General features: G+C 40.2%; 1 protein-coding gene across 1 annotated transcript in view; it reads left to right on the forward strand.

Moving 5' to 3' along the window:
- The window catches only part of PLCH1 (phospholipase C eta 1), a 163,991-nt gene extending 152,424 nt beyond the window's left edge, over positions 1–11,567 (forward strand). Inside the window, exons 19-24 of the mRNA XM_014457180.2 lie at positions 1,169–1,253; positions 3,118–3,264; positions 3,494–3,573; positions 5,057–5,116; positions 5,538–5,892; positions 8,456–11,567. Of these exons, the coding sequence (XP_014312666.1) occupies positions 1,169–1,253; positions 3,118–3,264; positions 3,494–3,573; positions 5,057–5,116; positions 5,538–5,892; positions 8,456–10,539 (2,811 nt within the window). The 3' untranslated portion in view covers positions 10,540–11,567. The remainder of the gene's footprint in view (positions 1–1,168; positions 1,254–3,117; positions 3,265–3,493; positions 3,574–5,056; positions 5,117–5,537; positions 5,893–8,455) is intronic.
- The last annotated feature ends 495 nt before the right edge of the window (positions 11,568–12,062 follow it).

Raw genomic sequence — 12,062 nt, forward strand, 5'->3', positions numbered from 1 at the left:
TTCTGAGAATGAAATGACAATTTTTCTTGCTCCCAATCAGAAATTGTCATCTTTAATTTTCACTTTTTTTTTTCTTTCCACATCTAGTAAATTACCATCTGCTAGGTGCCTACCTACCAAATCTCTTCCCGGTCTTGCTGCCACTATCTGATTCCATTCTTCTGGTGTCTCACCTGGGTTACAGTGGGGTGAAGCAGACACTGTTATCTCCGGCTCACAGATGAGGAATCTATATTCTCTTTACTCTCCAAGCTCCTAAAAATGTATTTTCTTGGACTTCAATCATTCTCTGAGCTCTCTTGGGTCCCTTCGGTTTGAGTCCTTCATTGCTCATTATCTGGAACCTGCACCAGGTAATGAGCTTCCAGATGGTCAGCAATGCAGGATGCCTTCCCCTAGAGGAGGGGTAATGTGGTGGGGGTGGGAGGAAGATAAGCACTCATATTTTTTCTTTTGATTATTTTTTAATCTTTTAAAATATTTTAAAATTTATATTATAGTACCACTGATTTAACTACATTAAAATTCACAAATCAAATGAGGATAAGCTCTATTAATGATTATGTAACCCAGTTCAAAGACAGCACCCCAGAATGCTTCTGTCCTTCCTAGTCAGTACTGCTCCCTCATCAAACACCAACCCCTATCATAAGAGAGTAATTTTGTCTGTGCTCAAACTTTTTGTAAATTTACTTTTACAGTATTCACTCTTTTGTGTCTGGCTTGCTCAACATTATGTCTATATAGCAGAAATTTGTTCTTTTTCATTGTTGTATAGTATTCATTAAATGAATATTTATAATGTATCCATCCCACTCATAATAGACATTTAGGTTGTTTCCAGTGTCACTATTATGAATACAGCTGCTCTGAGCATTTGTACAAAGACAAAAGCTCACATATCTGTTGGGTGTATACCCTGAACTGAAGTTGTAGATCATTGGGTAAAGTTTGTATAGCACTAATAGATATTGGCAAACAAAAATTTAATCCATTTTTTAAATTTCTGTCCCATGTAGCAGAATCTATTGCACCTAGTACAGTTTCTTTTTCTTGTTAAGCACCTAATAAAATGGGTTACTGCTGAAATGTAGACATTTTGGCCAGTATTGTCATATTAATTAACACCTGTGTAGAAATGTATGATTATAATACACTCTCTTTGTAGATCATCGATCCTTTTGTTGAAGTTGAAATTATTGGATTGCCAGTAGATTGCTGTAAAGATCAAACCCGTGTGGTGGATGACAATGGTAAGATGATAATCTGTGTTCACTTTAATCAGGGTGCTCTAGAAACAGAATTTGCATTGAAAAAGAAAAATGTGTCTACGTAGAACAGAAATTCCTAAAGTCCATAACTGCCATCTGAGTTTATGTTAAGGGCTATTCAACACATAAAACTAAGTAAACATGGATTAATGAATGAGATGTTTTGATGGACAGGCTCTCAAGATTTTTGCTTTCAAAGCAAAAATTTTTTTCTCATGAAAAGAATAAATTATATTTTAAAGGGCTGAGTTAAAACTCCACTTAGGAAAATGCCTCTGTCCTGTTTTTATATTGTGTTTTTATTTTGCACATCTATGTCCTGATGATTTCTCCTGTTTTCTGGAGCATGTAAAACTCTAAGGCTCAGGCAGCATGCTCTGGCAAGTCTTCTTAAATATGCATATATGGTGAATGGGCAGCATTCTTGTCTTTTTGGCTATAATGTAAAGACCGCTTTCTTTACCCAACCTTTGTGTCTTTTTCTTTGCAATCATCTAAAATTGTGTTTGTTCATATGTTTGATAAACATTATTGCATACTTGTTCTTCTCAATTCTCAAAACATTGGAGACATTAGAAATTCAAAGAGAGGCCTGAAGGGGAGTTTTTCTAAGCACTAGTTTAAGGAGAGGAATTTGGAGGTAAAAGAGTAGCACAAACTTCTTACTTGAATACCATGCTTAAGAACTTCCTATATTGCATTTTCCTATCAGTGTTCAATAGATTTTCTTCACCCAGAAGTAATTGAGAGGTCATCACTAAGTCAAGACAAAGAAAATCTCTTCTTTTGTTCAGGAGAGACTGCATTTCAATGCTTTTCAGTCCATAATTATGCCATTAACTAAGGTGTTTAATAGGGTTAAATGCTGATGCCCCTTAGTGCATACATTATAATAAAATTTATATTCATTTTTAGAAAGGAAAAACTTAGAGTACTTAAATTTTTATCAATTTAAATAATTATTTTATCTGAGAGAATCTTACCAAGAAATAAATGGAGTTTTGCTTTTAGAATTTAAATTGAATTATAGACCTTTCTATTTATTTTTAGTAGCTATAAAATATGTCATCTGAATGTATTAAGGTCTTGCTTCACAAGAAGCCACTGGAAATCAATAATGAATAGTCTAATTAGGCTATGGTACTTATTGTGTCCCTAGGCACATTATTTTCTCTGAACATCAGTTTTTCGACTATAAAATTATTTATAAATACTTATTTTCCTACTTTAAAAAAAGGAGCATGTGTTACCTGTGTAATTTTTGAAAGTTGGTAATATACATCTTTTTCTTAAATAGAAGAAAACAAAAACAAACCCTGACCTGCCACCCTTAGAAGATTGCCTTAAGAATTAAATAGCATGATATCTAAGCATTGAAATCTGCAAGAAACCTTCCTTATGAAACAGTTGCTAGTGATTATTGCAGCAGTAGAATTTTTGATGCGCGAGAGGCATAATTCTCTGGTGGGGGTTGGGGTGGGGGTGGGAATCATCCTTTATCATTTTATGCTAAAACATTCTGAGATCCCTACTATAGCTACTTTGACCTCATTGAAGCATCCTGAATATTGCGTGAAAGAGCTTTCTCTGCTGTGCAATTTGGCATCAAAGATTATTAGAATTGATGTAATCATTTACAGGCAATTTTCTTACCAATTATTTTCTAGCAATGGGGTAAATTCCGAGGCTTTATTTCAGTAAGGCATCCTGGGGCGGCTTGGCCTTCTGCATGAGTTTAATAACCATCGCAAGCAATTTTCACTGCCTGCTTTGCAGATGTTGTGGCCAATTCATTTTTATCCAATCCCTTCGCTTTTCTGATTTTTCTTTTCCTGTTTTCTCTGAGGATTTAACCCTGTGTGGGAAGAAACCCTGACATTTACAGTACACATGCCAGAAATAGCTTTGGTTCGGTTCCTTGTGTGGGATCACGATCCTATTGGACGAGACTTCGTTGGGCAAAGAACTGTGACCTTCAGCAGCTTAGTGCCTGGTAGGTATGGCCTGGCCTTTCCTCTCTAGACTGGCCATTCCGTTTTCTTTGGAAGATTTAATATATGATGTTGACATACACAATGTATGACATGTTAAACGCGTTGTATGATAATATGTGTGTTGACATGCTCTGTGAAATGGAAAGTCAAAATCCTAATTTGACTGTACCAGTGGGGAAGCCAAATGCAAGTTCAATGAAAGAAAACTGCTTTCTCTTCTCTTATCAGGCTACCGGCATGTCTATTTGGAAGGGCTGACAGAAGCATCCATATTTGTCCACATAACAATCAATGAAATCTTTGGAAAGGTGAGAAAGATTATAGGGGTTAAAGCCGCTTGCAACCATCGTATTGTCCTTAACAAAGTTACTTATTGACCGACTGCGTCAAAGGACTGTACCTCCGAACAGAAAATTGTAGGGAAGCTCAGGGAGCCCTGTGCTGTCCTGTGCTCAGGTCCCCATCCACATGTGCTCCTTCTGCCCATTCCTTTCCCCTCAGCGGGCCCCTCTGGGCTTGACAGAAAACTATTCTCGCAGATGATCATTGGTTAACACAGTGGAGATAGAGTTAAATGTTGATTTTTATTTTAATTCTTAAAAAGTCCCGCTTGGCTGCAATGGGAAACGTAGTGTCTCAGCTGTTGATGAATTACTTGTACTAGCCAAGCTATGATTCCAGCCAGTTCTAGGCAGGCTGCCTTCATCGGATGCCATTGTATTTCATAGAAAACCTAAAACTCAAGAATGAATTTAAAGCCACCCACAGGACTTAAGAGAAAAGACCACAAAAATGTATTCTAGTTCTCTCCTGACACTGCTCACTTCATTGTGCGACTCCCTTGAGATTGATAAATCAACAGGCTGTCCTCCGGTCATGCCAAGTAATTGGAGACTTGGCCACTGGAAGGCGCTTGCAGAACCAGATGGGATTTGGAGGGACTCGGAGCATTGAGTAAGGCCCAGAAATGCTGTGTTCTTTCCCAGGAAGAATGTGTAGCAGGGAGCTTTGCTGCAGAGGCATATACATCCTCTATGCCTCAGCTTTCTCACCTGTAAATGTGGAGTAAAAATAGTACCTACCTCGTAAATAAATCAATGTTGTCCTTGGAAATCTGCCTGGCACACAATACATGCTCAAAAATGTTGGCTGATATTGATATTACCACGACTACAAGGCAATTGCTAGGGAATGGATGAATTCAGCCTCGATTAGGCGTGTATGTTTCTCACATCAATCATAGGTGATGGGATGTCTCAGAATCCTAATTTCAAAGAGTGATGTAGTTTTATTCCTCGACTTTCTACGTTTAGTCCTGGGTTTCTATTTGTGCTTCTTGTTGATATCTTTTCCTCTGGCCTAAATACACACAAATATAAACGATCGAAAAATGACTCTTGAATTTCTAGGAATCCCAGGGTAACGAAGTAGTTTTTCTAGTATTTATCATACTTGACAGAAATAATAAAATTCAGAAGCTGTTTAAAACTTGGTCCAGAAATAAATTAAAATATGAAAAAGAAAGTGTCCCACAGACTTCTCTCTCCTAAACAAGTGTCCATTTAGAAGTCATATAATTTATTACTTTCAAGGTCTGTTTGGGTTGGGATGCACAAACCGCCATGCGGTGGTGGTGGTGAGTGGAGCCATGAATGAACCCGTGGCTAAAATCACTGAAACCTCAAGACAGGGTTTATAGAAGCATATATGCATTTTTTTCTTTTGTTTTCACTTGCGCCACCTTGAACTGAGCCCAAATTGTGTCTTGTCTGTTTGTCTCTTTCCTTGCAGTGGAGCCCTTTAATACTCAACCCCAGTTACACTATATTGCACTTTCTAGGAGCTACAAAGGTAGTTGCTCAGCATGGTGCTGTGTTCTTGCTGACATATGTCTTTTTTAAACAGTTACGGCCTCATGCTCTCTCATGTCACTCCATTTTCCCGCTTACCAGTTTGAAACACACATCCGTTGCTTTAAGGCGGCTGAAGTTTTTAACAGTCTGTTAACTGTGAAAACTTTTCCTGCCCCCTCGTCACCTCCGGGTAGGAAAATTCTGGAAGGCTGCCTTCCTCACAAAGTAAAGATGGATCAGACGTGCATGACGTTGTGCAAACATGCTGTGAGCTGCTGGTTTCTTGGTCTGAATATATTGCAATGGCTGAAAATTTCCATTTTGTATTCCATTTTTCATGGAGCTGTCATTTTAAGAAATGCCAGTTGTTGACACCACTGCCTTTGCTGACTTTGAGTTTGGTCCTTTTGTATCTCCAGAACAGACAGCTCCAAGGTCTGAAGGGACTGTTCAATAAGAATCCCAGGCACAGTTCTTCAGAAAGCAATTCCCATTATGTGCGGAAGCGATCGATTGGAGATCGGATTCTGCGCCGCACGGCCAGCGCGCCAGCCAAAGGCAGGAAAAAGAGCAAAATGGGCTTCCAGGAAGTGGTGGAGGTAAAGGACTCCGTGTCCGAGGCTGCAAGGGATCAGGATGGTGTTGTGAGGAGGACCACGAGGAGCCTGCAGGTGCGCCCGGTCTCGATGCCTGTTGACAAGTGCTTTCTAGGGGCTTTGTCGCTGCCTGTGTCCGAAACAGCAAAAGACACCGACGGGAAAGAAAACTCTCTGGGTAAGATGCTTTAAGTTTCTCTAAAAAGAGACCCTGTAAGCAGCATTTTGATCTCTAGTTATTATAATGTGGTTGACATTTTGTAGTCAAAGTAAAACACACTGAAAAATAAGTAATTGTTAAAAAGTTATTTAAAAAAATATATTTGTATTGATTTCAGAGAGGAAGGGAGAGGGAGAGAGAGATAGAAACACCAATGATGAGAATCATTGATCGGCTGCCTCCTGCACGCCCCCTACTGGGGATTGAGCCTGCAACCCCGGGCATGTGCCCGACTGGGAATTGAACGATAACTTTCTTGTTCATAGGTCAACACTCAGCCACACCGGCCGGACTAAAGTGATTTTTTTAGACCAGATTTTAAACTTTGGGGAGAGGGTGGTAGAAGAGCTTAAGCCTCAACTCACATTGACATCTGAGAGTGACAGTGAGTGATGAGACACCAGCAGGTGTGACTGCAGGGATCTGTTGGGTCTGGTAGGGAGAGGTGAAGCCTGCAGACTATGAGCAGAGACCTTGGTCTTCTGGTGGGTGCCATATATACTGATTGCTCTCAGGTGGAATAGGAACGTGTTGATTTTTCTGAAGTTGCATATAGTTGTATTTCTCTCCCCAACATATAATACATTTCTGTGACTGGGAATGTTTATGGAGAAAGAGGGAAAACCAGATGTTAAAGCAAGTTACTATCTTCACTTAAACATCTCGGATTCCTCAGAGGTAGCTCAGGCGCTGTTTTCCTGTGGCCTCATTTCCCTGATCCCTGGATGCTGCTGGGAAGGCAGCCTGCCTGCAGCTCCTTCCCGGTCATAGGCTCCTCAAGCGTGTTACCCAGCTTTTCCCCTAATTTGGCCATAATACCTCACTCATATCAAGACCTTGATAAACAGTGAGGCTTGCCTTGCAGTGTACTGAAGACTTCTTGGCTTGTGTCGGTGACTCCTCCTGCCTTATTCTAGATAATTTAGCACCAAAACTGTTTTCGTTTGATGTCTCTGAAACAAGTATGTTTTAATTAAATCAGAATAATTTCAGACAAGTAGAATGTGATATCTATTTCTTTTGGGAAATTATCCTTTTATCATGCAATCTAATTTCAATAATCGATTTTCTCACAAGCACCATTTTGCTTATATTAATTTTTATTTTAAAGATATTCTAGGGAGACACACCAATTTTTGAATGGCTTATTTGAATGAGAAAATGGAGTTTAAAAGCCTGAAATTTTTGCTAAGAGGAATATCAGAGGAAAGATGAAATACATGATTCAAAATTTATATTAGAATTCCATTTGGGGGAAAATAAAACTATATTTAATAAAAATTGGTAGTTATTCTGTCAGTGCCAAAATTAAGATGTTAATACTATTAAGGTGAGTTAGAAAGTAATATTGAGGTGATGTTTCTTTTTTCCATTTAAAAAACAATTATATAAGTTAGTCTTTCATATATGTATATGTATATGTATAGATAAAATTTGTGGCAAATATGGAGCAATACATAGCCATGGAATGATTCAAGTTATTATGTAGAAAAAATATTAAGTGGAGAAAATGCTGAATAGAAAATTCTATACATAGTTCTATTCCTCTACAAAACTTACAGTGCCTGACTCTGAGTGGTAACATCATTGGAAATTTAATTATTTTCCTTATAATTTTAGGGCTTATCAAAGATTTATGATGAATATTTTTAGTTAGGAAAATATTTAATAATTAAACAAATTCTTTTTTATAGATTATGACTGAAAGCATTGAAATACTATTAAAAGAACATGTTCAAGAATTCTTAAACACCCAATATTGTCTTAGCACTATAATAAGCATAATGGGGTACCCCAAATTGCTGTGATTTGTGTGTTTTTACAGTTTTCCTTACTGTGCTTGATATTTTGCTGCCTCTTTTAGGGGAGATTGCAATATAAAATGTGTGTACTAGAAACAAAAATATGATAACAGAAAATTAGGCATTCACAAGGGGATAGAATTAGTGACCAATTCTTCAATTTTACATTTTAAAGACAATATATTGACATTTTAATATATTTATTGCACCTTCCATTTTGTTTTAGAAATTAATTATATCTTTTGCCAGAATGATTTTTAAAAATAATATGATTTGTACTTTTAAAACATGCTTAACTCTGAAAACTTATAGTATCTTGCTTACAGGTACCACAATACTTTGTTTAACAGAGCTGTCTTGTTCTGTTTTTATTGCCATGCTTCTGTGTAGTACAAATCTGAATAGGAAACAACTTAAGGTAATCCTCACTATAAAAGTATGGTAACTCATTGACATTTTTTTTTGGATAATGAATATTACATCCTCCACTGATGTAATAGATATTCAAAGGGAAACTTCAGTGAAATTCCTATACATATATTTTACCATTTCTTCATCACACAGATACTTTGTTGAAAATCTATGCAATCCATAATTATATCCTTTCATGATGTGACAGATTTACATTCCCCATTTGTCTGTCTGAAGACAAACATGAGTGTGTGCAGCTTCTACATAAAATGCTACATGTCACCTAAAATGTTGTTTGTTTCCTTCAGCAGAAGATGAGGATGGCAGCAGAAATGGGAAGGCAAGTATAAAAGATCAACACTTTCCACATTTCAGCAAAAAGTTGTCCTCTTCCTCCAGCGCTCTCCTCCACAAAGACATCAGCCAAGGGGACTCTGCTATTTCTACTACCAAGATGTCAATCACAGAACAGGAGGGAGTGCCAGGTCCCAAGGGTGGGAGAACCAAACCAACAGTGTCAGGTGATGGCCAGGAACACCGATGCCGCAACAAATCCCTCTCCCCAAAGAAGCATTTGGCTCTTAATCCTGCAGTTAACCTAGCGCATGATCGGTATGGTGTGAAAACTAAGGAGAACGGGAATACCGGGGGCTTTGTGGAAGGGAAAAGCACCTTGTCAGGAAGCATCCTTTCTCAGAGCGATCTGGAGATTAAAAACGTGGATGGTAATTGCGGTAAGGGTCCAGCTACAACATCCTTTTCTTTGTCAGACGTCTCTACGCTCTGTCCTGACACACCTGACTTACATTCTACCGAGATTCTGCAGGAGAGTGACATTTCCCATCTTATCGACAATGTCACTTTAACGAATGAGAACGAGCCGGGCAGCTCCATCTCAGCACTGATTGGCCAGTTTGAGGAGACCAGGGATCAGGCTAACCTCACAGTTGTTTCTCCTCTTCATGGCACCCGTATGAGGTCAGACCATCCTCCCTTGCCCACCATGGACCTAAAAATGCCCTTCCAGCATGACTTTCCCAAGGGAAAACCCAAGGCATCCTTACTCTGCTCAACTCCTGAGCGGATTGCATTCTTAAGTCCTGAGGCCTCTGAACGCTCAACACACACAGTGGTTTGTGAAACTACCTGCACTCCTAACGTCTCTAAAGCCAAACTAGATGATGACCCTTCTGCTAAGGCCAAGACAGGGGCCACGGAGAGCAACCTGCCATGTTCCTCTAACACTTCTCACTGCTGGTTACCAAAAAGTCCCACCGATGGGAAAGACTGGGAAATCCTGAAGAACAGCCTTGCCCCTTCCCCCGACCTGACCCTGGGAGACGGAATAGCTGACCCCACACTCTGTCTAATTTCTGGGGAGAGCAGTCTTGTGGAAATCGATGGAGACTCAGAAAATCTGTCTATAACCACCTATGATTATAGGCGAGAAGGCACAAGTCCCCTTGCTTCTCCTTTCCAACTGAAGTACAGCCGGGATGTGGTGGACCATTTCCAAAGAGGCTTGAGAAACGGCTACTGCAAAGCGACTCTCCACCCCCCTGTCTCAGAAATATTCAACACCAGTCAAGATGTCAAAAATCAAAGTCGTTCTTGTCGAGCCTATCAGGGTGCTGGTTTTATGCACAAGCACTTCTCCAATTCAGATGCAAAAATGAACCAGACCTGTGTGCCCCCGTCTGGTGCCCAAGACTTGCATGCCCCTGTGCCCAAGCAGCCCCAGCAGCCTCCTCTGTCTGTTCTGAAGCTGCCCAGTCCTTGCAAATCCAAAAGCCTGGGGGACTTAACGTCGGAGGACATCGCCTGCAATTTCGAAAGCAAGTACCAGTGTATCAGTAAGAGTTTTGTGACAACGGGCATCCGAGACAGGAAGGGTGTGGCTGTGAAGACACAGTCGTTAGAGCCTATGGATGCCCTGACCGAGCAGCTGCGGAAACTCGTGTCCTTGGAGCAGGAAGACAGCTGCCAGGTGCTGTATGCAAAGCAGGATGCCAATCAGCTCCCCAGGGCGCTGGTCAGAAAGCTGTCATCCAGGAGTCAGAGCAGAGTACGCAATATTGCCAGCCGGGCCAAGGAGAAGCAGGAAGCCAACAAGCAAAAGGGTGTGAACCCCACCCACGTGGGTGGAGTGGTTCTTCGAAACAAGCCCACGGCGCCCGTGCCCGCGGGGAACCGGCACTCCACGGGCTCCTACATAGCCGGCTACCTGAGCAACGCCAAGGGCAGCGGCGTGGAGGGCCGGGGCATCCCCGAGGGCGCATGCACAGCCCTGCACGCAGGCCACACCGATCAGCTTTGTTCGGATCATTCTGTTTTGCAGACAGAGCCAAGCAGCGATGATAAACCAGAAATTTATTTTCTTTTGAGACTGTGAGTTACAGAACGCCGCATTTTCCATGTTTACAAGGTATTCTGCAGGACTGTCAAGAGTTTTCAGTAAACAGGGTCCTTGGCTTTGAAATGATTTGGACAGGTATTTTTAAACTTGTGTTTTGGTCTCCCTTTGACTCCATGAGTTCTTCCTGCGTTTATGTATAGATTTGGGTGGCACTCCCCACGCACCTATATGATCTTTCTCCCCTGTGGTGTAAACTCTGTCGGTATGAAATATGTGCATGCCCTACATGCGAACCTTCTCAGTGGCTTGGGTGACAGTGTACGTATGTTTCACCTCTAATCACAGTCACCAATGTAGTCATTTTCACTCTCTAACCTGAGTTAGCTAAGAAGCTTTGCAAAGGACGGAGGGATGAATTCTTTATTTTAAAGCCATTGTCATCGTTCCTATTTTTCCTCCTTTGTTGAGAAGCCCAGATGCGTTTTTACAACTCGGTTAAAAGGTGGTTAAAATAGTTACCTTACCTTTTAAGATTTCTCTCCCCCAACCAGAATAAGAGTTCTGGTAGCTACTCCCCACAAGACCCTCTCATTTTACAGCAGGCGGTGAGGGGGTGGAATAAAGCAAACTCCTGTATATAAGGACAAACTTGTTTGTTTTACATAAATTTTGTTACATATTTTTGCTAATGGCTTTGTATGTAACAAGAACACAGTTGCCAAGCTGTTTGTTGTACTTTTGAATTTCCTGATTAAAGTATAGGCTGCAAATAATGGCTTTCAGAATGAGGGACTTCCAGACGCTAACAATGGTAGCAGAAATTGAAAACTTCCCCCAAAGCTTTTGAGAAAAAATACCCCCACAAAACTTTATCCTAATAAAACCCAAGTGAATAGATAATTAGAAGAAATCTTTTCCTTCAGGGAGCCAAGTAACTATATTTTAGTACCAACATACATTATTTTCACTGTGAATCCATTTTTTATTGCATGTTCAGATGTCTCTCTTTGCTTTTTTGTAACATTCACTGCAATGATGTTCTCCAGGAATTCATGAAAATATAATTAAAGCAGATTTTTAAACACTTGGTGACCCTTTCATTTTTTTTTTCAATTGAAGTTCATATGATGACTGTTAAGTAAGGAACTCAGAACACTTGGAAATATTTTCCTTTTCATCTCTTTGCAGCAGAAGGGATAAGTTCTACAGGGGACAGTTTTAAGCAGCAGTTTATGTCTCTGGGTGTTTTCATTATGCTTCAAAGACCGTATTTGTAAGGTGACTTGAAATGAAATCAAATATAATGAGTTCCTTGCATTTGGTGTTGATATTGCTAGTTTAAAAATATTCCTTCCTGCAGGGGAGGGTGGTTGGGAAGAGATCAACCAATGAACTTGTATGCATATATGCATAACCCGTGGACAATGGGTGGTGAGGGCCTGGGTGGGGGAATGTGGGGAGGACGGGAGTGGGCTGGAAGAGGTTAATGGGGAAAAAAGGAAGACCTATGTAATACTTTAAACAATAAAGATTTTTAAAAAAATTTCTTCCCAAATCGG

This window comes from Myotis lucifugus, unplaced genomic scaffold (assembly GCF_000147115.1).
Source record: "Myotis lucifugus unplaced genomic scaffold, Myoluc2.0 scaffold_70, whole genome shotgun sequence".
Taxonomy (NCBI): Eukaryota; Metazoa; Chordata; class Mammalia; order Chiroptera; family Vespertilionidae; genus Myotis; species Myotis lucifugus.